At 42.4% G+C, this 27,832-nt stretch overlaps 1 protein-coding gene across 7 annotated transcripts; it reads left to right on the top strand.

Annotated features, from left to right (window-relative positions):
- PIAS2 (protein inhibitor of activated STAT 2) lies at positions 1–27,832 on the top strand. Of its 7 annotated transcripts, XR_010745871.1 has the most exons (16): positions 1–81; positions 8,891–9,365; positions 11,633–11,717; positions 12,321–12,371; positions 12,466–12,556; positions 15,848–15,982; positions 17,886–17,991; positions 18,540–18,613; positions 19,477–19,637; positions 20,237–20,370; positions 20,817–20,988; positions 23,153–23,292; positions 23,809–23,867; positions 24,643–24,804; positions 25,136–25,173; positions 25,817–25,835. XR_010745871.1 is itself a non-coding variant. In XM_066339596.1 (14 exons), exons 1-14 carry the CDS (start codon positions 58–60, stop codon positions 25,921–25,923), a joined length of 1,767 nt encoding a protein of 588 aa, XP_066195693.1. In that variant the 5' UTR covers positions 1–57; the 3' UTR covers positions 25,924–27,832. The 7 variants fall into 7 exon arrangements, 3 of the variants coding, with proteins under 3 accessions (XP_066195693.1, XP_066195692.1, XP_066195691.1); XR_010745870.1 differs by lacking the exons at positions 24,643–24,804; positions 25,817–25,835 and adding an exon at positions 25,843–25,891; XR_010745869.1 differs by lacking the exon at positions 24,643–24,804 and having other exon boundaries at positions 25,817–25,864.

Below are 27,832 nucleotides of genomic sequence, written 5' to 3'. Positions count from 1 at the left end.
CGCTCCGGGTGCACGATGATGGTGGCGGCGGCGCCCGGCGGCGGCGGCGGGTAGAAAATGGCGGATTTCGAGGAGCTGCGGGTGAGGAGGAAGGAGGGAGAGAGGTGGCGGCGGGGGAAAGATGTCGGTGCTGGGGAGCCTACGCCATCCCCGGGGAGAGAGGGAGGGAGGGAAGGAGCGGGCCCTCCCCGACTTACCGGGGGTCTGCCTGGGGATACTGTCCCTGTCAGTGCCCGGTTCCCCGTCCCTGCCGCGCGGGTTGCGCTGCTGCCGCCGCCGGGGAGGTTCTTCCCGCTCCTCCCGACATTTTAAAACCCATCTCGGCGCTGCCGAGCGGCTCCTGCTGGGCCCTGCGCCCCGTGCAGCTGAAGGGAGGGCGATGAATAACCACCGGGCTGTTAAAAATGCTGATAGTTGTGGAATCTCTGGAAATCCGTGGACCGCTTTCCAACCGGGAAAGCTGTGCCTGCCCAGCGTGAAACGCAGTGCTGCTTTTCAGACCTGTTTTATTTTCGGTTCATTATCTTTCATATTGTGGTGGTGGACTCTCTGTAGCAGACTTGTCGGAGTGGGTGTGTGCGTGCGTGTCCTTTCATTTTGTTAAGGCGCGTACACAAAGAGCTGACTGCACACTTGGTGCTTTTCCTCCTATTTCCTGAACAATCCGCCGGTATCTTTGTGTGGAAGGAGGAGGTCGTCCTTCAGCAGCATCCACACCTGCAGAAGTGGAATTCTTGGTGGGAATTCGGCGTGCAGGCCGCTCCCGCCCAGCTGGACCTCGTTACGGGAGGGATAAAAGCCGGTTAAATTGGAACCACTATGGGCTGGGCTTTAGTGGACAAGAGGAGCTGGTGTTGGTGTGACCCGCAGCGGGAAATGTGCTGCAATCGCCAGAGAATTTCCCGTGCTGAGGCTTCTTCCAGCGCTAACACTGGTAGTGCAGCTGAGGGGCTCACTTATAAAAATATAGTGGAAAGAACTGAGTTTCTTTGTCTGAGGACAACAGTGCTCTGTCTCAGTTTTAGGTTTAGGAATCGTTGGCTGGTTTTTTTTTTTTTATTTTGTGTGGGTTTTTGTTTTTGTTTGTTTAGTTTTGTTTGTTGGTTTGTTTTGTAAGTGAACCTTGTGTTGTTGGGGATTTTTTCCCGTTTAAATGTGTTTGTATTTTCTTGATTGGTGTCCTCACCCATTCTTGGCCGTCATTCCAAGGTGTCTCGACGGGTTTGGTTGGAGCTCTAGTGTAAACTTTGTGCCAGTGGTGACTCCTCTTTTATGGCTTCCTCTCCAGTCTTGAGGTGGAGTTGTGATCTATCTCTCCCAAAGCAGTGTAATCATTTATCTAGATATCCATAAATATTGATAGTCTCCCTCAGGGCATTCGGTTCTTGTCACCTTTAAAAGTGACAAGAAACTGAGGTGCACAGATAGATGTAGTGCAGGAAGTATGGACGGAAAAGGGAACTGTGTTTCAGGCCAACTGCAGGGCTGACCTTTCATCATTCAAGAGATCCACTAGTTTAAAAAAAAAAGTCTGAAGACATATCTTTTGATATTCTCATTTGTCTTATTTGTAAACTGGAATGACTGTGAGATGAATCTGTTAGCCTGGAGCTTCTCTAAATGTTCACTATCCGTCTGATAATAATTCGTGCCTATTGTGGGAAAGCTCTAGGTAATTTTTTGAAAAGAATGTAATTGTCTGCCTCATGTCTGCAAGGCTGTGGCTGAAATTTTCCTTTTTTCTTTCTGCACTTGACGATGCATTTAAATGTGCCTGCTTGAATACTAGGCACTTGGTTTTGAGGCTTAAATTTTTTTTTCAAGCAACCAAATCTTCCTGCTTTTGACCAAAGACAAGGAAGATTCTCCCACCCCCAGTAGATTTTGTGAATTGACCTTTAGGTATGATCTGAAATGGCTGCTTTATAGATTAACCTACTGGATGTTTTTATGGCAGTATTGTTTGCTGGTCTCTTGGTTGCAGTTTCCTGTGATATGTCATCTCTACCTGCTTTATAAAAGACTACTTGGGTCATTTTGAGAGTAGAATTTATTTTAGTAATTTGTTAAGAACTGACCAAGTTCAGGAGGTCAGAATTCTCTCTTAAACTCTGTTTATTGAGAGAAGCAAGCAGAAGCATCATGGTTTTTTGGGTTTTTTTTTTTTTCAGCACAAAGGAGCATTTTAGTATTTTTTAGGACTGTCCTTGGCATCCTCTGGATCTTCATAGTTAAAGTTCTGTGGAGCTGAGACCCAAGGGTTATAATTGAGAGCTATAGTGAAAGAAACCACACTTTAAGAAACCTGCTGTCACGTGAGGCCTTTTGGATATCTTCAGTTTTGTTGCAGGATTTGGATGTTTGCTACTGTTTGGAGTAAAGGAGACAATATTTGGTGTAAGGCTTATCCTTCCAGACCATGTGATTGATGAAGCTTTTGATAAGTAGTGTTCAAGGTTTCTGTAGATTACTGGTCTCTGGAGTATTAAGGAGTAGATATGATAGCTCAGAAGATACAAAGAACACAATTCTGTTGTGTCCAGTTTTGCGATACCGTTTCCAGAGCTGCTGTTCACAAGATTTGTTTTTAAAACTGGCTGATACCTTTATTAATAATCCCCTCTCCAGAGCAGCCCAGTAAGTGTTGAAGGAGTTACTCAGGCACAGGCGGATGTGGAACAGAATCATCAGTCTGGTGTGGAGGCCAGAGATGACGAGTAAACACATTTTTGAACAGAATTGGCCCAGAAGTGGGGAACTACAGCTCCTTCTGAGAGCCATCTGTGAGAAAACAATTCCAGCTCCCCACAGATCCTGAACTCACCGAGATTTGGCTTGAAGCTTGTTGAATCTCAACAAAATACTGCTGATAAGAGGATCAGTTACATATTGTTATTTAGTATTCTTGGGTCCCCTGCCTTTCTGCTGGCGTCCTGACTCTAAAATGGAAAGGAGTAGTGTGGAGTGCATGCAGTCTTTGAAACAGATCTCTAGTTTGGGTGACAGCATCAGTCTTATAGTTCGTGTTTAATCACGTTTTGAAGTAATTTGTTAGTGTCATCTTTATGAGGCAGAAAAGAAGGCTCCTCTTAGGCAAATGGTTATGCCTGTGCCAAATCTGTGACACTTGTGATCAGTTTCATAGCCACTGTGGAAGATAACTCATTTGGTTGAGACGAGATAGAAGTGTGCAAATATATCCTATCTGGCAGGAGAGATTGCACAAAATTTACTAGAAAATCATGTTTATAAATGCTGGAAGTAGGTCTTGCTTTTACTTTTTTGCTTTTGCACGCCCAGTACTGAAGTCACACGATTCAAATGGGAAGAGAAATGTTGTTTGGATACTATATTTAAATACAGAAGTTGAAGTCTCATTCTTTTATGTATTGGATCTCTTGTTCAAACCAGACTTGGTGTCTTTCCACTTTTCTTGCTTTATTTTTCCAGTCTGGAAGGACAGCTACCAGATGAAACAGTGCTTAGTGCTAAATTGGAAATAAGAAAATGCTGAGAGCCATTTTCACGTGTCCTCCTCTAGCTCATTGCCAAGCAGTGTTTTATTTTATCTGTGTTAATATCATTTGATTGTACACGCAGACCGGTTTGGTTTTGATGGGGAAATCAAATTCCACATGATGATCTGGATTAAACTTAAGATGGTGGACAGAATAGCTACTGAGAAGTTGCTCTTGGTGCTGTAATGATCCTTAGGCTGCAGTTAAATTGAGTGTATTAAATAACATAAATGCTATTAAAATACTCTAAATAACCTCTGATAATGTGCTGTTACCTTGTATCTGCATGAAATTCCTGTGTTCTCCATAGGTTCACAATTTTAGGTCATTGAGGTTTATCGAGACACCTTAAAAGTTTGTTGAATGTAAAATCATTAACAATTAACTGTGCTGAGATACAATGATTGTGAGAGGAAGGAGATAATGTGGTTTAGGGTACTCTAAAAAAGAGGCTGCAATGAAATGGCCAATCTTTGTTTTAAATGTCTTAAATATTTGTGTTTGTTTAACTTAGGATTTTTGCTGTTAGTAAGTGCATGCAACTTTGGAGCTAATTCCTAATTTAGAACCCTGGCTAGAGTCTGTGCAGAGGAAAATCTCCATAGTACTGAGGATCTGGTGGTTATGATTTGCACTGACTGTAGTTTCTTTAGAACTTCTTTTGCTGTCCTCTACTATTGACACAGATTTCAGTAATGGCATCTTCTTTTTTCCCCTGTCGCTTGTGTTTCTTTATCTATGGTTACATCATGATTGAGAAAACCATTTTCACTCAGCAGAGAGGTCTTCAACCATCCCAGGACACCGTTTTTTTTTCCTTATAGCCATTACCCATTTCTAGCCTGCTGTAAAAAGTCAGCACGGACGCAAATCTGCTGCAGAAGATGTCACAAATGTCCTGCTTTGCTCTGAATGTCCGTGAAAGGGCTTAAAGTCAGGAGTGAGGATTTGTGGAACCTGTCCTTGCTGTGTCCCTGCTTTACAGAGCATTCAGACACTTCAGAGATTATTGGGAAGCCAGTGGGGCTGAAGCAGAGCTCCTAGGGGCAAGCTGACCAGTACTTCTGGGTAGGCTGGGTTGCTTCTGCAGTGACGTGCCCAGTTGGCTGCTCGAGCAGTATTCACCCTGAAAGCCACAGTTGTTGCTGCTTGTTGTAGACATATATCAAGAATTAACAGGCATTTTCAGTTACCTTGCATTGAGAGAGATATGTAGATTGACTGTCAATATTGCAGGGGAGTGTGGGGAATCACACAGCTCTTGTTTGGAGAGATGTTTGGTCCCTTATTTTGCTTCGAAACACGCCTGGTCCTTAATTTCAGTGGTATGTCAGCATTTCCTGGGCTCCTTAACATCATCCTCCCTGGGAAATTAATGCCATTCCAGATACACCTATGGCTTAATGCTTTAGAACAGTGTTTCTTTCTGCTGATGAATCATGGTTGCTAAAGTTTTAACTGTAAGAAACAAAAAACCCTAATGAAACTTCTTATAACCTTCAAGTATAGATTTCAGGGGGAAAAATATATCTGGAATATAAAAGTGCCTGATTTATCCAGTCTGATTTCCTTCCTGAGAGTTCTGTCAAACTACTTTGTGTTCATGGAGTAACGCTGAAACTTAAAATGGCTTTGGTTTTGTGTTAAAAAAGCTTTTTTTATTGGGCTGTGCAGCTGTAAAGAACTTCTCTTAAGAGAAAATGGCATCTACGTGACACAACTTGAATGTCTAATCTTAATTGAGTGATGTGAAAAGCATATTAATAACGAGGCTGCAGTCTTCTGCAATATGCTGAAAAACCAAAAGAAAATAACTTGATAAGGCGTTGTTGGAAGCAGTGTCTGCCTTGCACCATGATTGTAAGTGTTCTCAGTCATACATCTCCATAAAAGTTTGTTGATGATAATGAATGTCCACTCTGTATTTGTAAACGGAGTAGGAAGATAAGTGCAGAATCTTAGGTTTGGTTTGGATGGGACCTGAAAGCTTCACACCTTAAAGCTGACACCTTCCACAGTCCCAGGTTGCTCCAAGGCCTATCCAGCCTGGCCTTGGACGCTGCCAGGGATCCAGGGGCAGCCACAGCTGCTCTGGGCACCCTGTGCTAGGGCCTCACCACCCTCACAGTGAAAAATGCCTTCCCAATATTGCGTCTTGCCCTGCCCTCTGGCACTGGGAAGCAATTCCCTGTGCGGTGTCCCAGCTCTGCTGGAGCCCCTTGAGGCACTGGCAGGTGTGTTTTCTTAGACATGTTTGTTGTTGCCTTGAAGGGAAAGTAGGACTAGCTTCAGAGGTTGTCTATTGTTTAGATATTCCTGTAAACCTAGCTTTTTGTTAGTCTTCTTTCTAAACCCTATGTAAGATTTTTACATTGATGGACAAAACTATGTATATTTTTCATACAAGCATTTTTAATGTGGGTGTTAATTTAAAATTTTGATGACTGTAGTATTGAAGCCAGGCTATGTTTTCCAGTAAAATGAAATCCATTTTGTAGCAAAGTGCTAGTTTGTGAAATTTTTTTGTATGAAATGTTAGCTGTGTCGAGGCGTGACTGACTGCACATTTCACCTTGATTAACTTGCAGGAATGCACAGAAGGCAGCCGGCAGGGTAATAGACAGTATTTTGCAATACATGCTGTTTCCATAATCCCAGTGTAAAGGATTATTTTACTCATTTGCATTGTGGTTATGGAATCCAGCATCGTGCTTACTGCCTGCATCTGAAATAAAGGAGCTAGCATTGCTATCAGGCTTATGCAGCTATCTACAGAAGCATGCAACCTGAAGTTTTCTGTAAATTCATGAATACTAGTATTATCTTTTAACACAGTTTCTCTTTTATGTCATGACTATAAAGCTATTACAGCACTTCAAGCCATTTTTAATGAATGTTGGAACACTTTGTATTTGTCATTCTGACTGAGAGCAAGGAAAAGTAGAAAGGGAATGCCAGGTGGAAACTAGCATTCTCCATCTTGTATCGTTTTGTTTTTGAGAGAAGTTGCTGGAATGAAATTACAGTGACATCTGCTGTTGGCCTCTTCAGAAGTTTGGGCGAGCCATTTAGTACCTCATATAACTTTTTGCTGGCTGCTGTGTCCATAGTGCATTTATAAGACAGTGTGGGAGTACCTGTGTGAAGGCTGCTGTGTTAGCTCTGATCAGAGCAGCTTCTTGATTGAAGAGTCACTGGATCCAAGTGGGCCGTCTGGAAATGTTGAAAATTGGGCTGAAATATGATAACCGTGTCTCATTAATGATGATAAAAGGGTGTACTGGATGAGGTTTCTGCCATAGTGTTTTAGATGGTCATTTTCATGTGCTTAAATAATGTGACCATTGAGAAGGTAAATCCTGGCTAGTTACTCCTGCTGTGTTTTAATGGCACAAGAAATAGCCATTGACTTGGACTTGGGTCAGCATGTGCCCAGGTGGACAAAGTGCCCATGGTGTCCCAGCCGTGGTGTGACACAGCCCCAGGGCAGGGCCTGTCCCCTGGGCTGGCACTGCTGAGTCCCCTCCAGTGCTGGGGACAGCTCTGGGCCCCTCAGGACAAGAGACCCCGAGGGGCTGGAGCGTGTCCAGGGCAGGGAACGGAGCTGGGGAAGGGGCTGGAGCCCCAGGAGAGGCTGAGGGAGCTGGGAAAGGGAGAGGGTTCTTGGGTTCTGCTCTCAGGTAACAAGGGATGGGACAAGATGAAATGGCTTCAAGTTGTACGAGAAGAGGTCTAGATTTGATACTGGGAAAAACTTCTGGACCAAAGCTGTTGGTATGCAGCCCTGCACAAGTTGCCCAGGGCTGTGGTGGAGTCCCTATCCTTGGAGGCATTTAAAAGCCATTATGGATGTGGCATTTGGGGACATGGGTCAGTGGTGACCTCGGCAGTGCTGGAGCAATAGTTGGACTTAATGATCTTGGGAGTCTTTTCCAACCTGAATGATTCTGTGATTTTAAGTTCAGTATTCATCTGACCAAATTTTCTGGTCTTACTGTCAAAGCAATTGTAACAATATTAAAGAGATAACAGGGAACATGCCAGGAGCATAGGGAGGGTTTTGACTCTTTTGGTGATTGACCTGATGTTTGGGCAAAAGTTGTGTTAAAACTTCAGCTGAGATTGGATGTGTGTCAGAGCACAAGTGTTAACTCTGTGTAGTAAGGACTTCGAAGGCAAAGTCAAAATATTGTATTTTGATTAGTGTCCCTTCTGAAGTCAATGCCCAAAGCTTTAATCAAAGTCCAGATGCACTTCTGAACTGTTTTTGAAAACATGTATTAACTCAGATGTCTGCTACTTCATACCTTCTGTTGGCACCTTCATCTACAGTCCTTGAGTCTGGAGTTGTCATGGTGCACCAGCACAGATGGAAGGCCAGTGTTCTTTCACCTTTAAAAACTTCATCTCCTTGCTATGGCAAGTCCCCCAGAGATAGGAGGGGAGTTGGTTAGAAGTATTCTGGACAGCTTTACACCTCTGAAATGGAGGTATAAATTGCTCACAAAAATGTGAGGTGATGCATCTGTGGAAAGTTAATTGTTTGTAGTAGCAGGCTACAAGATTGTTTCCTTTTGCAAGGAGGGTTTTGTTTTTTATTTACGTTTTCACAAACAGAAGGATTCTAAGTTTTTTAACTTTGCAGTTTAATCCTCAGTCTTCCAAAACTAACCCTAATAACCAAGTAAATAATATTATTTGTTTTGAAAATATCTTTGTGATGCTTGATAACAGAATGTGATCTGAAAAGGAGCGGTAGTTCTTTCTCACATTTGAAGAATCAATTATGTTGTTTGTATATCATATGCATGTCACAGTATACAATAGATAATGTAGCTTTTAAAGAACTGTCCACCTTGCTGTGCATACCTTTCAGCAGTTAAACCTGATGTACCTGTCTCTGTTTATGCATGTCTTTAACAGTGTCTAAAATAAAGGGAGTTTCACAGTAGATATTCAGAAATTAAGAAATAAAATAAGGAAAAAAAAAGCTTAAAATGTGTTGGAAGACAGATGATAAAACTGATTCACTTGATTTTATTTTGGTTTGGTATTTTGTTCCACAAGGTGAGACAGATTCTTTGTGGTACAGCTTGTGCTTATGCTGTGAATTTAAGATTTTGTTGTTACTTTTGTTTGAGTGTGGAAACAAATCTTTCATTAACATGGGCAAACTCTACCTACACCCTGGACGCTTTGTTTCTTCATTTTAAACTAACTGTACTGTTGTGTTCTGTGAAGGTGTGGGCAGTACCAATAACCAAGTAACAAGTTGTCAGATTAGATGATGAAAGATGCCGCACCACGCTCCTTGGAAAGGCCTCCTCGGGGTGCTGTTGGCTCACCTGTGCTTTTCTCTCTCTCCTTTCTAGAATATGGTATCGAGTTTTCGTGTTTCTGAGCTGCAGGTGCTGCTGGGATTTGCTGGACGTAATAAAAGTGGCCGCAAACATGACCTCCTGATGAGGGCACTGCACTTGCTGAAGAGCGGCTGCAGCCCAGCGGTTCAGATAAAGATCCGGGAGCTCTATAGGCGTCGGTACCCAAGGACGATTGAGGGACTGTCGGATTTACCGCCCATAAAACCTGGGACGTTCACCCTGGACGGCAGCTCCCCTCCAGCTGAGCCTGACTTGGCTGTTGCAGGCATTCACCCGCTCCCTTCCACTTCAGTCACGCCTCAGTCTCCCTCCTCTCCTGTCAGCTCTGTGCTCCTCCAGGACACTAAGCCCCACTTCGAGATGCAGCAGCCATCACCTCCGATTCCACCCGTTCACCCTGATGTTCAGCTGAAGAGCTTACCTTTTTACGATGTGCTTGACGTGCTCATTAAACCCACCAGCCTAGGTAAGCGTTTAATACCTCTGCAGCTTGCTTAATTCATTAAATAAGCTTTGTTTTTGACAATACCGAGCCTAGCCTTCAGTGGCTTTTTGCAGCTGGGACCAGTGGAAACTCCTTTCCTTTTATATCCTTGTCTTTTCTTTACCGTTTTCCCCCAGAGTGCAAAACCACGCTTCAGAAAATAGAGTTTTCTGTTGTAAAAGAAATATGGTTGAAGATTTCTCTCTTTTGAACCTTAAAAAGAGAAGCAGGGTAGTTCAGTTGGAAGGTACCTGCAATGATCATCCAACTGCCTGACCAAAAGTTAGAGAATAATAGTTAAGGCCATTGTCCAAATTCCTCTTAAACACTGACAGCTTACAGTATTGACTGCTTTTCCTGGAGCTTTATTCTGGTGTTTGACCACCTTCTTGGTAACAAAATGTTTCCGAATACCTAGTCTGAACCTCCGCTTTTTGGCTGAAAGATTTGGACCTGAGGTTTCTGCCTAGCGCACGAGGAACAGTTGTGTCAGAAATAACAGATAAGGGATTTTGGGGTCAGTAATTTACAAATTGCAACAAGGTAAAGAGAACCAGTTCCTTGGTTTGCTGCTTTACCCATATCTCACTCCCAAGGATTCTGCAGGCTCTGAGATCTGGCGCAGAAATAGATACCTTGTGCTGTGATGTTCATTCAGGGTTGTGCTCAGAGTAGTGAGGTTTCTCAGCCAGTGAAGTTGTTGAAATACTGTATGGTATAATATGGAGTGGACATTGTCTTCCAAATAACCTGAAATCGGGTTTGTCTTCCCCGGGTGCCTCAGTCTTGACCATTTTTTGTTACTTGGAACTACATCTTCTGTCTTGAAATTCAGTCTGGCTTACTTTACATGGCAATAAATGTTCCCTAACTATTTAGTAATAAGTTTATAAAATAGTTTGCACCCTCTTAAACAATTACACTTCTTAACTGATTATGAAGTCTTTTAGTCTGTGGGTTGTACCTCAGTGAGGGATCATCTGCCATGCTGCAGTACCTAAAGCAAAAAACTGTACCAACAAACCATAATTACAGTGCCTGTTGTCACTTCTCTTTGTGCATAGTGGCACTCTCATTTTTTGTGCATTTAAGAGTTAAGAATTTAAATAATAGCTAAGTCAGAGAGCTAGGAGTACAGTCCACCTCACTACTTCATGCATGAGATGGGATGAGTATGATGTTCCTTTGCATTTATATAAGAGCACAAGTGTAAGTGTGGGGTTTGGTTTTAACCCACACTGAATTAAATAACAAAATACTTCCACAGTCTTTTTTGACATGTGCTCAAGTATTATTCTTAAATATCTAATGTGCTCTGTGGTGAGTGTGTGCATACGTGCACACTGTAGCTGTTTGGAATTGCTTGAGGAACTTGGTGTGTGTTTGCTCTATGTGCGTTCCATTTCATGTTTGCCTCCTTTTTGTCTGGTTTTTTTTTTCTGGGTATAGAAGCAATCTCCCCTGAAGGTCACAGTGCACAAGGCAGTCCAGCTCTTCCAAATTTGCCTGGTTTAGTTGTGCTATTTTTGCATTTGTCCTCCCTGCTGCTTATTTTAAATTGGACATGTCTAATCTACCTTAGTTTCAGGTTAAAATTTTTAACCTCTCTTCAATTTTAAAGAAAGTAGGAAAGTGACATGTGCCCACTGTGGACTTTAAATACTAAAATATCCCATCACTGACAGGCAGGTTGAACTCTGATGTGAACATTGTATTTATTTTTTTTTTTTTTTTTGTCAGATGCCACTAAAGGTTAACTCCAGATATGAAGTCTAGCTGGCTTCTCTGGTTTGAAGGGGTTGTGCTCCCTCCCTTCCTCCCCAAAGATATAATTGCCTGTAGCTGTTTGTGATTTTTCCAGCTGTCCATTTATAACTTCTGGTGCACATGTTCTTCCTGTAGTACCTTACAGTAGTTGTTGGCATCTCTGTGGTATTCCTTTTGTAAGGTATCCAATGAAATATTTTGTTATGTATTTGTTTGAACCTCCCTCCTTTGGGAGAAGGGATTATAACACTATTTGCCAGACTGCTTTAGTACTGAAGTGTAATGTGATATTAAACTGTCTGAATGTAGTTTATTGAAAGATTTGTTCCATTTCTTTTTTTTGTTAACAGTTACATGCAGTTCAACCACTATTTGAGTGACTTATACCTTATTCCAGGAAAAGCTCAGCTGCAGATCCTGTTTTATTCAACAGCTTTAATCACCATGGTTCAACCTCTTCTGTGTCTTTTTTCTTCTTCTAGTACAAAGCAGTATTCAGAGGTTCCAGGAGAAGTTTTTTATCTTTGCTTTAACACCGCAGCAGGTCAGAGAAATCTGTATTTCCAGGTAAGAAGTAAGAATGTGGGCATAGTGTAGGTAAACTTCTACAAAATTTCAGGAGAAAGTTTGAGATTTTTGTTTACCATATGCATCACTTAATCTGCAGATGCAGAGAGATAATACTCACTGAAGCTACTCTTGTGTTTGTATCTGTTGTGTTTCCTTCAGGAACAGCCATGCACAGAATTTCTGTGTCTTTTCTGAAAATTGTACCCTGTTAAAGAATTAACAGTTACTCAGTTTCAAACTGTCACTGCTTAGAGAGGTGGGAAGCTTCCTTACGTTTCTCCTGGGTGCAGGGATGGAAGCCTGCTTTTCTGTTTTTTTCCCAGGATTGGTGTAAACTATGAGAATTCATAGATGCTTTTTCATCCCTGGCAGCATCCTACTTTATTGCTGCTATGAACTTTTGGTGGAGGATGCTGATCCTGAAGTCCTCTAACTTGGCAGTAGTTAAACAGAAATGTCAATTGTAAGGTGTTCATAGCTCAGTAAAGCAAAAATAAGAGCAACGTTTCATGATGCTGGGGCAGATGTGTTAGTTGTTTCTCTGTATGGCTGCAATATGAGTCCTGCTAAGTGTGTACTTTTTCTTTCTCTTTGTCACAGGGACTTCTTGCCAGGAGGCAGGAGAGATTACACAGTTCAAGTTCAGCTAAGGTACATTTTGTGTAGTGTTCTATGAAAACTTAATTGGCTGATGGATGTTTATGGGGACACTTGAAAATGATGCTTTCTCTTTCTGTGGATACAGGCTATGCCTTGCAGAGACAAGCTGCCCTCAAGAGGATAATTATCCTAATAGTTTGTGCATTAAAGTTAACGGGAAGCTGTTCCCATTGCCTGTAAGTATGTATGTATTTGTGGCTTCTTGGTGACTTGTGGAGTGTGTATGTGTTTTTCTGTAGTGTTAGCTTGCAAAAACAGTCAGGTTGTTTGTTATCACTCAAATTTCTCTAATGTTAGGCATGGAGTTTGTACATTTGCTGTTACATAGCCATTACCACAATTAATCATATTACAGCTACTGCATGGGCTAAATGTGATTAAGCCCACTATAGCAAACCCTGTCTTTTGCTGTTAACATAACTAAATAATTCAAAAACAATCTGGTGTGTGCATGGAGAATCCTCCTCACGGGTGCTCAGACTGAGTTTATTTGAGGGTGGTAGCCCTTGCTCTGTGGGCTGCCTGTGTTTGTGGTAGACTCAAGTTCCTTCTTGTTCTGAGGGAATGGCATCAGCCTCTTGTGTGCCACTTGTGCACTGCTCTGCATCTGTCTGGTTAGAGCAAAGTTTCTTGTGAGGATGGAGAACAGACATGTTTTAGGGTTCCTATCGTGTGCTGATACTGTAACAGAACACTGTTGGCAATCACAGTTCAGGGGTGTCTGATATTGCAAAAATTAGTACATAGTCACAGGGTCATCTGGAGGCCTGGGTATAGACAGAAAGGGAAAAGCTCTCTCATTCTCAAAATATCTCTAGAATGGGTTTTTCTCTTTTTTCAATAGAACAGAGAGAAGTTCTTGCACAGCCCATTCAGAAGTGCTTCTTGAGGTTGTAAAGGGTGGAAAAAGTCATAGAACAGAGTTTTTTCAGTAGTGGGTTTGGAAAGATGCTGTGTGGAGAGAGAAGGTGTGAAACCTCTTTTTCAGAATGTTTTTAACCAGCTTGGTGTGTCAGATGTATACTCCTGTACACTCCCTCCTCCCATATGCAGCTGTGACTGCTTTTTTATTTTTGTCTCTACTCAGCCTAAATGAGACTTGTAGATTTCTTTCTCCTACTTCAGTTTTCAGTTTATGAAAGGATTTCTTTCTCGTGTTTTCTGGTCAGTGTTTTCTGCAAATGCTGGTTGCATTCTGTGTAAATAACTTCGAGGTTTTTCTCTTCTGCAGATTGTCTTTCAGTAACCAACAAAAAGGAATTTGGTCAGATGTTATCTTATGGACATCAGTGTCAGCTGATTCTCAGTCTTGTTAATATAGGTTACACCCTGCTGTGTTCTCAATTTTGTGTGTAACGTGTCACAGTTGTAGCAGAAACTACTACTAATCTTGGATTATTACTTTGCTTTAGACCTAAATCCTCCAGCTTCTTCCGGCACATGATTTTTTAATCTGTTCAGCTGAACTTTAGGTGAGAAAGTGAATAAATCACTATTGTCTTGGCAACTTCCTTCCCCTCTTCACTCACTATGAGCTGAATGACAAATAGAGTCTCAGTCTGAGTGCTTCTGCAGACTTTTTTTGTTAATTCACTCTCTCTTTGCATCATCTGGCGCTTCCTTTCTGTTGCAGGAAGCATAAGGTAACCTCTGCCTCAAAGACCACTATTACTCATTGCAGTAGTGTTAGGTAATTAGCCAATGATACCAGCTTCTGTTGCACAGTTCGTAGGTGAGCTTCTGTCTTTGCCCAGTAGGGCAGTTCATGCCTCTGTGGGGGTAAATTATTCTTTGTCGTCTCCTTGCCTGCAATCCTTACCAGAAGCTTCAGAGAAGTGCTGCCTGTGTGCCAGCACTGGGCTGTGCTCATGTTAACACCGTGTTGCCTTGTGTCATACACTTGTGTCACTTGCAAAAGTCAGAGCAATGAGCAGTTAGGCTCTCTCTTGATGAATTTCCCTGCTGTAGCAGATGATAACCTGCCTTGAGGAGTGTGGTTCTTTGCAGAACCATGGAAGACTTCAAGGCCCAAATAATATTGGCAGTTTCTTGCCACTAGAGGTGAGAGTCTGGCTAAACAGTGCCAGGCCATGCTGGTTGGGAGGCAAGCAGAATGCTCCTAGAAGGACAAGGAAGGGAAGGTTCCCAATACTTGTAGGAGTATGAGAGCTAATCTGTTCTCAAGAATAAGCTCTGTGGAAGAAAACACTAAAAGCTTCACTGAAATGAAGCAAGTGCACTGTAGAGTTTGAATCTAAAAAAAAAAAGAGAAATGTAAGGGAGCTTGCATTCACTCTCTTCTGAAATCATTGTCTTTTAAATGTAAAATTGTCACCAGTTCCCATATCTGGGAACTGGTCTTAGTCTGCTGCCTCTGTGTTCTGGGATAAAGCCCTAATGGCATACTGGGCTAGTAAGTGGAAGAGGCTGATTTGGTTTTGATGTTTTTTTTATAAATTGTTATTGTTTTTGTTTCCAGACTTAGCATCTTTCAAAGTAACTTCTTTACCAAGCACTAGGTTTTGAATCTCTATGTATTTCTCTGGATAAAGTATTTTTTTCCCAGCCTATCCTTTCTGGGAAAATTTTTTGTTTGAAACAACCCTGTCTGGAAATGCATCAATAAGGTCTGTGCAAGAGGCTGAGCTGCATCTTGCTGGCATCCTTCAGGTGCAGGATGAGTTTGGGATAAGTGACTGCAGGCTGGCTGTGAGCTCAGAGCAGGGATTCTCAGGCAGACTGGCTTGCTTTCATCATGACAGATGCAGGGCAAGAGGAATAAGCTGCAGGCTTATTGTATGACGAGGGCATTGGAACTGGATGATCTTTAAGGTCACTTCCAGCCCAAACCATTCTGACTCTGTGATCTCTTAAGTACAGCTGGTACTCCATGTGCAGTCCTTCTTCGGGGGCCTTGGCAGAGGACAGGTGACACCTGGTGCTGATGGGGCCAGATGTAGGTTGGTACCAGGCAGAATAGTCACTGAGGAGATGTGGAGCTCTTGGAACAAGGTGTAATTGTTTCTTAATCAGTGAAGTCTTTTCAGTGTGTGAAAAACTCAGTCAAGTCTTCATTACTTGCTCTGTTTGTCACTAAGGCTATGACCTTGTGATGATTCACTCTGTTCCAGTAGGGCATGGGGGGAAAAGGACAAAACATCCACACGACCTTTTATTTTTCCAGTGAACTTACCTGGACCCAAACTGTGTTCTCTTTCACCTTTTCATCACTTCTGTAAAACCCTTTTAAAACAACAAATGCCTTATAACTGTGTTTGACTTATGGTGATCTGTGGTGACCGTGGGAGTCTGATATTTCTCAGAATAAATGCTGGCTTTGCTCTCCAGCCTAGACAGCCTCTAAGTTTACCTGCTTCTCATAGAGCTGTTTAACAATATGTGTCAGCAGTTTCATAGTACAGTGGGGTACAGTCTGAGTAACACATCCATTGTCCTTTTTTCCACAGGGATATGCTCCACCACCAAAAAATGGAATAGAACAGAAACGACCTGGGCGTCCCTTGAATATCACATCTCTAGTTAGGCTGTCATCAGCAGTGCCAAACCAGATTTCCATTTCTTGGGCTTCTGAAATTGGAAAGGTAACCTCCATTTTCTGTAGGATGTGGGAAGTCACCTAAATAACTTGCTTGAGCATTGCTGCTCCCCTGCTGCCTGATGTGGCTGGCAAGTGTTTTTGTGTTAGATGTCTGAACTTACTATCAGTGCCAGGAAACAAAGTTTGCTCTGGAACTGTAGTAGTTTTCAGTTACACGTGTGAGATTCACATAGAGATGGAAAGATTTTCTTATAAGATTCACATTAAAAAATCTGCTTTTTGAGTTTTGCCTGAAATGCATGTCAAAAATAACAAACTCTTTCTGTGGTGTGAATAGTAAATCCCCCTGTAGATTTATTAAGGAAAGAAAAGGAGACTGCAAGTAATTTTTGACTTGAGGTTTAAATGACTTGCAGCACCTTTTCAGCTGTTGTCAAGTCAAGACTATTTATTCCTTATCTGTGACTGGTTGTGTAAATTCTGGATGCAGTTATCAAAGTAGTTTTCTCTACAAGGTTTTATTCAAAATCAGATTCTCTGGACTGAAAATACCATGTATTTCAAAGAGACTCCACTATAAGCTTTTATATTAAAATTTTAAAAAGAAATTGGATTGAAAGCTAATGTTCAAAAAATAAATGGAGTGCAATGCTGACATCAAAGGATGATTTTCTAGAAGAGGGATGGAGACAAAAATCTGAGCCATTGCTTCCCAGTCAAAGCATAAAATCTTAAAATGGCTCCAGTGCTGTGTGTGGTCTTGGCCTCTCATGCTGCTGCCTGCTAGCTTTCCTCCCTGTATTGCCAAAATATACTCCAGTGGAAGCAGATGACTCGGAATGCTTGGACATCCTCCCTTTGCCCTGAGAGGTGAAGTGAGTTCTGTGTTTTAGTGCTGGTGCCAGAATTCCCTGCTTTTCATCCTCAGAGTGAGACCCTGAGGCACGGGGTGTCTCATAAAGGCTTGTTGGCATAGACTGGGCTGATACTGGGGAGCCAAGGGGCCCCTCAGTGCTGGGCAGGCTTGAGCCTGTGGAATCCTCTCTGTAAGGCAACAGGTGACCATTCTTTAAGGAAAAAACAAAAATCTGAGTTTCTTAGTGGTTTCATGAGCAATTAGAATGCTTTATCTGCCGCTCTTGGTAAAAGCTGGTTTTCCTATAGGTAGTTAAGGGAGGAGCAGGGCTGCAGGAGTTTGAAGTTCCTGTGCGTTACCCAGGCAGTGCAGGAGCCATAGGAAGATGGCTGTTAGGAAATAAGAGGTTGCAGGTTGTTCTTGTTACACAGATGAAACCATTATTATCCTGCAGCGCTGGGGCTTGCAGACTTTTCATTAGTGACCTAGAAGAGCAAGTGAACACTGAACAAAAGAAGCTGACAAGTGGTGTGAGTTAGGGAGGAGTAGAAAATGCTGGGGAACGGAGCCAGGCTCAGCAGAATGGACACGGTGTAACAAGGCTGGGCTTAGAAGTACAGAACAAGCTGAGGAAAAAGTACAAAGAAACTGGGGCAGCTCTCTACCATCTGAAGCTGTTGTTTGTACCATAAAGACCATTTATCTTGAGTCAGGTGATTCTTTGAGCTCCCCACTGACACTGGAAAAAAGGGAAAGATTAAGGAGACAAAATGTGAGAAATTCTTAAAAGACTACGTGTATGAGATGTGCACATATGATCTTTCCAGGAGAAGAGCTTAGACTGTCTCTTGGTTGTGGAATTACCTTTTAGTTCAGTCATAACTGGAGTAGGAAAATTACACCTGATTGTCCAGAGAATTCTGGCAGAATGTTGGACCTCCACAGAACTGGAGTCATCTGTCAATGCTCTTAATAATAATTAAGCAAAAAGTCACTTTTTTAAACTGTATGCTTCAATTAGTGTAAATAGTCATCTATTGTTACAGTGGGAGTACTGTATGAAATCAACATTTAATCCTTCTTTTTGTAGAATTATTCCATGTCTGTGTATCTGGTTCGCCAGCTCACCTCAGCTATGCTTTTGCAGAGGTTAAAAATGAAAGGCATCAGAAACCCTGATCATTCCAGAGCACTAAGTAAGTAATTAACTTGCCTGTCTGTACTTTTAGGGAATGTTTAGTGGCTCTTTAGAGCTAGAATTGGTAATACAGCAAAGATTTGCTGCATTTTGAGAATGAAGTCCATGCCCAGGGTTTCACAGGTTCCCTTGGCTGTTGGTGAGGCATCACACTTTTTCAATGAGGGTTTTTAGGGAACATAAGCAGAGATACATCTGAAATGTAGTTATGGGAATGCCACAAGCACCCATTACTGTGCTGGGCTGTGAGGTGCAGCTAGATGTCCTGAGTTCTCTTCACTTGTACCTCACTCACTCATAATGGTTTATTTATCTCTTGACTTGCTGGGTTGAGTTTGCTCTGTGTGGCTGTTGCTGTATTTCCACTCCAACAACATCAGATAATGTGATGCAGTTTGCCAGTTCCATATAAGTAGTGAAACGGTTGTTGTTTGTGAACTAGTTTCCTAGATTAATTTTTTTAGATAGCTGAAAGAAAACTGCTGAATTGAGGTTAGCATTTGAAATAATGACCTCTGTGTATAAATTCTTTCTTTATTTTAATAGTTAAAGAAAAACTAACTGCAGATCCTGATAGTGAGATTGCCACAACCAGTCTTCGAGTTTCACTGATGTGTCCTGTAAGTATGGCTGGAAATTTCCAGATAACAGATTCATATTTTCACCTGAAGTGCAGAATTGGGGCTGCTTTTCAAAGGCCTTGCTTTAGAAACCTCACTGGCTTTATATTTTATTAACAAGCCAATATGAAATAGTGATGAGAAGGGTGCATCTACAAGCACCTGACTGTAGCAGCAGTAAACCCAGCTGTGGTTTAGGGCTGTGCATGCCTCAGCTGTGATGCACTGAGTCAAGCTGCTACTTGTGTACAGTGAGGCCTGTAAAGGGATTAATCTCCTATATTGAGGTGCTGAGGCTAATCAGGCAGGCTGACAGAATAATTAAAGGGTAGAGTGATAATTAAAACCTCTTATCTCCTCATCATGGTGGCTTTGCCTATACTGCAGATACAGTAGCAAACAACAGCAACAAAAGGTGACCACTTTAAAACAAGGTAATGCTGCCTTGGGGGTTTTCTTTCCCAGGTAGAAGTTGGTCATTCTGAGTGTAACAAATACCTGGAGCTCAGGAAAACACCTGAAATATTGGGTTAAAAGAAAATTATAGAAGTGGGTACTTCAGTTGATTGTTTAATAAAAATTAAATCCTGTAAATAACGTTGTTGCAGGTCCATTAGAAGTGTTTGTGACTGTTCTCAGTGTGGTGAGGCCTAGGAGCAGGGCTTAAATTTTCCTTTAGGAGCACTGTGTGGATGCTGTGATGGGGTGGATTTACTTGTAGCGCTCCCAGCCCCAGGCACTTCTGTAGTGAGCAGGAGGAGTTGTTGGATTAGTGCTGGTTTAGTTGTCTGGATTAGTTGTTAACCATTTAGGCCTGTTTCTCTGTCTTCTGTTTTGACGCCCTTTAAATGTATCTCCTGCAGCTGGGAAAAATGAGACTGACAATCCCGTGCAGGGCTGTGACTTGCACACACCTGCAATGTTTTGATGCTGCTCTTTATCTTCAAATGAATGAAAAGAAGCCTACCTGGATTTGCCCTGTCTGTGACAAAAAGGCAGCCTACGAGAGCTTAATACTTGATGGGTAAGAGACTGGCTTTGCAGAGTACCCAATTACTTAAAACTTTTCATTATGTACTCAGTAGCTACTTTTGTGACTTGAGGTTTAGCCATTCCATACTACTTTTTGTCAAAATACTTCATGCTTGGAGGAACCATTAGACTCTGTTATTCTTTTCCCATAATGAACTATGTAAGTTCATCTCCTAACTGCACCATCAAATTCTTCACTGTCAGTATATTTACTGTGGACAAATAAAAATGCAACATCTAAGAATAGGTCTTCTTTTCAAATGTCTCTATCCCTGAAAGGTGTTAACTTCAAAATATGACTTCTAACTCGTAACAGTTGTCTAACTTGGTTCAAGGAATGATGGTTTCTGCTTCAGTGTAGAAATCTGTGCATTGCAGTAGTGTTGGAGTGAACTGTGGCTGGGTTGGGATCATTTTATTTTCTGATATCTGCAAAGGCTGTAATTATAGGCTTTCAGGTAAAAAGGAACTAGGGAGAGAAGAGACAGAGTGGGTAGAAGGTAATCATAATTATCTTTTTCTCTGTGTCTCCTTTTCACTTAAAATAAAAGTGTTACTTAGAATCAAAAGTGAAACTTCATTTTTTTTCAGCCTCTTTATGGAAATCCTTAATGAATGTTCTGATGTGGATGAGATCAAATTCCAGGAAGATGGCTCCTGGTGCCCCATGAGGCCAAAGAAGGAAGCTGTGAAAGTGTCAAGTCCACAGTGCACCAAAATAGAAAGTATGTACACCTGGGTACTGCTTGCAAACCAGCACCAAGTCCCAGAGACTTAGTTGTAGGTTGGTTTATGTGTGTGGATTTTGGTGTTTGTTTTGTGGAGGATTTGCTAGGTCTAACCTTGTAATTTAAACTAGAAAAGAAAGGGTTGTGTCCCTAAGAGTACATTTTTGGTCTTTGTCTCTGCTCTTTATAATAGCAGTTAAGAAAATGAAAGGTTACTTTTGTTTTACATCCTTAAAATGATAAATGAAAACAAAAGTTTGTTCTTTATTAGTCCCAATGTGACAGAGAAGAGTCATAAAGCGGGTGCTGGGGCATAACATTCTTTGTAATGGCTAAGGAAGATGATCTATTACACAGGATCTGAGTTGCTGGTTCTCTTGCAAATATAAACTGCTGACATCACCAGCTTTTGGAGAACAATGATGTTTTATTTTCTTCTCCAGGTTCCAGTGTTGTTAGCAAACCATGTTCTGTGACAGTGGCCAGTGAGGTAAACAAGAAGAAGGTTGATGTTATTGACTTGACAGTAGAAAGCTCTTCTGATGAAGAAGAAGATCCTCCAGCCAAAAGGAAGTGCATATTTATGTCTGAAATACACGGGAGCCCAACCAAAGGGTTTGTCAATTTTAAAGTCAGTTGTTATTCTGTAATGTCTCAGCTAAACTGATCTTTAGAGAAATGTACTTGGAATCCAGCTCTATGCTCACAGAGGAGAATGTCTAGGCCTCTCCTTTAGAAGGTTGTATTGATACAGTAACTTCGTGTAGGCAAAACACTATTAAATCATCAACAAAAGACTTGTGTTGACTGTTGCTGTGTTTGCAGGGACAACAAACATAGAAAAGGAAGCTGTCTAAGCTAGTGGGCAGTGTTCTCCTGAGAAAGCAGATTATACCAAGTGGAGAAACTTTATGCATTCTTGCGGAGTCAGTGTCATCTTAAAGGCTTTTCTCTTGCTGTCTGCTATATCCTCTATCTAATCTGCTTTGGTGCCCAGGGAATGAGGCTGTGTTGTGTGTTTCATTTATCTTGTCAGTCTTGGAAGGGAGCCACTTTGCTGTTTTGAATCAAGATGAGCTTTTCCTCCATCTCTCTGTTAAATTCTGGAATGTCTTGGATGCTGTTGTTGGCTGTGGTTATCAGTCAGTCCTGCACCTTGATTACCATAATCAATGACTCCCCAAGTCCTCTGGCAACTCCATCTTTATAGTCAGTCTGACTTCAGGACTGGGCTTGACCAGCTTCCCTGCTGCTGTGCCACCTTCTGTCTGTCCTGATCTGTGCAGCTCAGCTGGGGTGCTGCTTGTGGCTCCCATAATGTTCCTGCTCTTGGCCCGTGGGGCTCTCCAGACCTGCAGGGAGTGAGGGCTCCTGGTCAGGCTCACCAGCACTCAGTGCTCCAGACTCAGCTTTTAGTGATGGCTCCTCAGTTAGTGTTGCTGCCTGCATGAGGTGTGTGTCTGTGTCTCTCTGTGTAGTGGCTTATGACTTGTACTGAAATAATAATAATAAACCAAATCCCCTTCTGTTTTGAAGGTTCCCCTTCTGTTTCAGAAGTAATGAGCAGGTGTGGTGAGTCTCTAGTCCCCAGGAAAGTCTCTGTGGTCCTTGGTCAGCAAGTAGTTGGTCATCTTCAACCACTTTCAGCAGTGATACTGCAATACTGTTGCTTTTTTGTGAGGATTGTGGAGGAGTCCTTCTGCAAGAGACTCTTCCTCACTTTTACAAGGAAGTGTAGCTACAGATGCATCTCTTAATGAAGTTTCAGAAGGCACCAAGACTTCCTTCCCTGCTCCTATGTTTGAGATGGCTACCTGCAACTGTAATTGTAGGAGGACTGACTTCTTTTCTCTTTATGACCTATGTATTTTCCTTGTTTTTTGGGTATGGATATGGCACATTGGGGTGTAGCATATCTCCTTTAGACAGTGTTGTCTGAATACTAGTTTTGGGAAAAAAATGGGTGTCTTCTTAGAGGCAGCAACCATGTAGGCTGAAGTATGAGATGCCTGAGAAGGGAGGGTCTGAAATCCAAGCTTCTGACGTCAGAAATAGGTTAGCAGGTAGGAGTGTGGGAAGGAAGGTGAGACGATAACCCTGATGGCTGGAGGGAGCAATATGGAGCATCTGGGAGCAGAATTCTGTGTGTTTCCACCTGGCTTGGAGTTCATGAACTGTTTTATGCTTGTGGCTGATGCCTGGGTACCTGTGGTGGTGTTTGTAACAATGCTGGCAAGAGGTCGGGCAGCATGATGGGAAGCAGAAGGGGTTGTAGTATGCTCCTTCAGAGCTGAACTGGAGACTGTGAGTAAAGACAGGCTTATATTCAATTCCCAGCTGTGTAATCTGTGTGATCCTGTGTGGCAGGATAATGGTCAGTTGTGCCCTTGGTGTAATGGGTGGGCGCTGAGCAGCAGTTCTGTGGAGAAATGAGATGGAGTGCTCTCCTCCTGGCTCTGGTCACCTGCACGTCTCTCTGTGGGTGCTCACAGACACCAGTTGCTGTCTTTGACTGTTGCCAATGAGTCCAGCACTGTACTTTCTTTTAATGCCAACTTGCTCTTATGTCACAGCTGCTGTTGAGAGCCAGGATACGGTCATGTTATTGTGAAGACTGTTATGAAAAAGGAAATTAGAGTGGAGTACTGTGTAGTGAGTAGCCACGCTGTAGTTGTGTTGTCGCACGGTGACTTGTGAATGAGAGTGCACAGCAGTGCATGGTTTCCCTTGTGCAACTAACAGCCAGGTTGTTTGTAATTTCCCATGCTGTTTGAAACAGGGTTCTCATGTATCAGCCATCCACTGCCAGAGTGCCCAGCGTGACAACGGTCGATGCTGCTGCTATTCCTCCTTCATTAACAGACTACGCAGTACCATTCCATCACCCACCAATATCCAGTATTTCATCAGACTTGCCAGGTAGGTGCTGGCTGTTTTCTGTGTGTGTTCTGACAGCAGTATTAATTTACGGGGTGGGTAGAAATTGGAAGAATTGATTAACTCTTTGTTTTTGTTGTTGTTTGTTTGTTTTGTTTTTTTTTTTAATGGAACAAGTCTATATGCAGTATGGTACTGATGTGATGTCTAGACAAGCCGAGTACAGGCTGTCTGCCTGTTTTCAGATTGCATTTCACAACAGTGATGTGGCAAACACTGCTTTTGGGGTACAAACTGGCACTTGAGCACGGCAGCCAGAAACTGCTCTTGCCATGCTCAGCCAGACTTTGTGTAAACATCCAGTAGTTATGTGTTGTAGATGCAAGGGAGAGTAGTTGCTTGTTTGAGTTACTAGAGGTGTGAGGGTGCTGACTCATCCCAGCCCTCAGTGTAGTTACTCTGCTAGCTGATTGTAGTGGTGCTCTGTCTATACTGTATGAAAAAGGTTAAGGTGAGCTACAATCTGTGAGCTGACCTCTATTGACTTTCTTTACCTAGACATACCCTAAATGCCTATGATGTATTCTTCAACACTGCTGCTAAATATCAGACAAAAGGTGGGGATACTGATTGTTTTCTATCCTGGCTCCTTGAAAAGAACACTGTGTATAGGGACTCTGGGGGTTCTCTTGGCCGGCTGTAACAAACCCAGAGCCCAGGAAGTGGTGACTTGTGGTGACAGGTGTCACTTTGGCCTCCTGTACTTTCCCTTTCCCTGCTCCATTGCCTGTCTCCATTCCTCCCCTGCAACATCTCTGGGTTTTTTCCTCTTCTTTCAGCACCAGTTTGGCAATGAGATGGATATCATTCCCCTTGTTTCTCTGTCCATTTTTGGCTTCCTTACTGCTCCCTCCCTCCACTTCTTCCTTGTTAAGAAATCAGTTGTCTTCCCAAATTGGATAGGAGAATAAGCTGGGAGAACAGATGTCTAGAACTGTTGTCCAGCTCTTACCAGCTGAAGTTCTAGAACTTGTACAGACAAAAGAAGCTGTCAGTAAAGGCAGCTGACCTTTAAAATCTCCTTCAAAATTTTTCTTTAATGGAGAAGAGAAGGAGAGATGTTACGGACCAGAAGAGATTTGGAGGTGAGGGGAGAGGGAGGGAGTGTATCATTTCTTTCTGTTGACATAGCAAACACAAGGCCAATATTTAGAAAAAAAAATAACAACCAAAAATGTGGTAATTTCTCATTGGTTTCATAATTCTAAACATCTTGCCCTAAATGCTTGCACGCTAATGGTGTTTAAGATGGACACTAGTTGTCACTGCTCTTAGAGGATATACATTGAACTACTTGTAGTTTCCTCTTCTTCGTTCCTTTTATTTGTCTAGACACAAAACGGGGATGATATTAGAAATGTTTCCTTATTGGCTGCCCGTGGGTGGAGGAAGAGACCTGCTGCTTGTTTTTGGACTTGTGCATGTTGTGACTTTACTTCATTCCAGCATCTTTAATGTGATGACACTCTTCATGTCCCAGTTTGGCCAAGTCAGGTACAATATGCAGTGAAACTTGCATTAATGAACCAACAGCTCCAAATGGCAACCTCCATCTAAGCAACCACATTGAACCACCCAGCAATATCCAGTGAATAATACATCATTATGTCATCCTCATTCTTAAAAAGAGCCACTTGTACTAGATAACTCGTTTTGCTGCTGCCTGAAGTAGTCGTTGAGAGTGGTGTCACAGTGGTATATTCCATTTAGAAATTCTTTATGAATTGCAAAATCTGTTCTACAACCACAAAAAAAAATTACTTAAATTTGTTGTGTGTGAATAGAAGGGAGACTTGTCTATTTATCATCCTTCTCTTCTTCCTAGGTCTGGATTTTCTTTCGCTAATCCCAGTTGACTCACAGGTATGTTTCTGATCTGTTGTGGGGTTAATTTTCAAGTCTGATTTTTGTGATGATGTGCTCCAGTAATTACCAGGGTGCCATCATCCAAACTGTATCTGCAGTTTGCTTGCTTAGACCTAACTAGAAAAACCTAGCAAGAGCTGGTAATGAAGATGCATTAAAGAGGATTCAGTTTAGCCTTTCTATGATGAATCCAGGCCTGGAAACTCATTCTTTACTGATAGTTTGCCTTTTTAAAGTAAATACGTGCTCAGCACTAACTTGAATATAGCCAGAGTGTATTTGAGGCCCTGGCACAGGCTGCACAGAGCAGCTGTGGCTGCTCCATCCCTGTAATTGTCCAGGTTGGACGCAGCTTAGGGCAGCCTGGGATAGCGGAAGGTGTCCCTGCCCATGGGAGGGGATGGGATGAGCTTTAAGGTCCCTTCAAACCCAAACCATTCTGGAGAGCACAGAGGGGAGGGTGAGGGAGGAGGTTCATGGCTGCCATCCTGCTGGGTCACAGAGCTCAGCTTCAGGATCCCTCCCCAAGGCCCCGCTAGGAATGTGTCTGGTGCTCGTGGCGTGGGGGTGCTGTATCTTCAGAGCGTACATTTCCCTCGTGCAGCTAGTCTCTTCACTCTTCATTGTTTGTTTCAAGCAGTACTGTCCTCCTATGTTTTTGGATAGTCTCACCTCAACCTTAACAAGCAGCACGCCTGGCAGCATCATCACCTCCACCAGTCACCACGAGAGCAGCACGCACATTAGCTCCTCGGGCCGGGCCGAGGCCGGCGTCATCACCAGCAGCGGCGGCGGCAGCGCGCCCGACATCATCTCCCTGGACTGACCCTCGGGGCAGCACGGCACCCCGTGGGCATTGCACACAGCTGCTGCTCCTCCTCCTCCTCCTTTTCCCCCTGGAATTCCAGCACCTCGGAGCTCATGCTGATATTTATTTGAAAGTATTTGCCTCATTTTGGGAGAGTGGGGTGAATTCGTTGATGCTAGGAAGAGAAGGGGTAGGATGATTTTTCGGTTGGGTGGTGTGGTTGGTTTGTTTTTTTTTTCTTTCCCCTGCTCGTTGAATAGCTGGTGTAGAAAAGGCCCTTTTGAGAACACGTGTTCAAGCTTTTAGTTTTTTCTGGGGATATAGACATTCTGTTGTGTGGATTCCGTAAGTGGTTTCTAATTTTGTTGTAAAACACAGCAATAATGTAAAAACAAAATAAGTTCTGTTTTTTTTTTTTTTAATAAAGAAAGCACTTACTCTAGGACAGCAAATAGGACAAAGCTGCAGAAGTATAGGAATTAGTGAATTTGTAATGTTTTCACTGGGGCCTGTAATAAACTTCATTAAGAGAATGAAGCTTTGAAATAGCCATGACATGTGTTCTATGTCTTGTTCCCCACCTCCCCCTTACCTGGGGATGTATAGGAAGCCTCTATAAATGGAGTTGTTGGGGGTTTTTTTTCCAAGTTTCATGTTTTTTGCAAATGCAACAAGAGCCTAAGCTGTGACCTCTTCCTCTTTTGTGTTCTTTTAGCTAGGAAGGGGACAGACTATCTATGCAAACCCTGCATCACACAGTCTCTGTGCTGCCATGTCGTAATTGGGGCACCTTGCCACCACCAAAAACTCCCAGTATACCATTGAGTGTATAGCTGCTTTCTGTGGCAGCTGTAAGGAGATGAAATAGGAACAACTTTCTCCAGTGCAGGAGTGTTTTCTAAGATTTCCTGATTATAGTTTCTGTCTCTTCAGGAGTTGCTGTATTCCACATGGACTGTGAGGGAGGCTTGGCTTTTTAGGAGATAGAAGCCATAGCTGCACAGTATCCCTACCTAGTTTTGAATTGTGTGTTTAGGGCTTAATGATGCTTTGCCCCGCATTTCCTGGCCTCCTGATTGTTGCTTTTTTACTTCAAAGGGAACAACTTCCCCCCGTTTTACTCCTCTGATGACTGTGCTGCTTTGTCTGTGTGTATGCGGTGTCTGCCCACACACACCTGGGGATAACCTCAGCAGTACTGTATGTGGAAGAGGTTACAGACTAGGAGAACCAAGTCATTTCCATGGAGCTGGAATAATGGTATTGTCTATGTATGCTAAAATAACAGCTTTTCTAAGTGTTGCGTTTCTGTTAAATAATGATGTTTGAGATTATTCCTTGCCTAATGACCAGATACTAGATTTTTTGCTAATTTTGTGTTCCTTTTTTCTTACCTCTCTAGTTGGATGTCTGGTGCTTTTTGCCTTCCAGTACTGTTACATTATTTGAACTAAGTACATGGATGAGAAATATTGAAACAGGAGGTTTTGTAACTTTTGTCTGCTGTGTACTCTTACCTTTAATGCTGCATTACCGTTCCTTATTGCCTTTTTTGTATGATTTTTCACAGCAGTCTTGAGTTCACATGTTGGTCTCAATAGTGCACCCAGTTTTCCTTTTTTTTTTTTTTTTCTTATCTGTTTAATATTTTGTACCTGTTAAGGATCAGTTCTTAGCATGATTTATTTCCAATAAAACCATTCATTTCATGAAGTTTTTCATGATGGCCTGCAGCAGATCAGTACTTTTGGCATCACCATTGCACGTCGACTTGACCTATAAGTAGAGTGTGGAAAGAGGTTCCAAGAGTAATTCTGAATAAAAGATTTAAATCTGGTCTCTACTGAA

The sequence above is a fragment of the Sylvia atricapilla genome, chromosome Z, assembly GCF_009819655.1.
Source record: "Sylvia atricapilla isolate bSylAtr1 chromosome Z, bSylAtr1.pri, whole genome shotgun sequence".
NCBI lineage: Eukaryota > Metazoa > Chordata > Aves > Passeriformes > Sylviidae > Sylvia > Sylvia atricapilla.
Note: the sequence above shows the minus strand (reverse complement) of the source record. Positions and strands in the feature narration are given on the sequence as shown.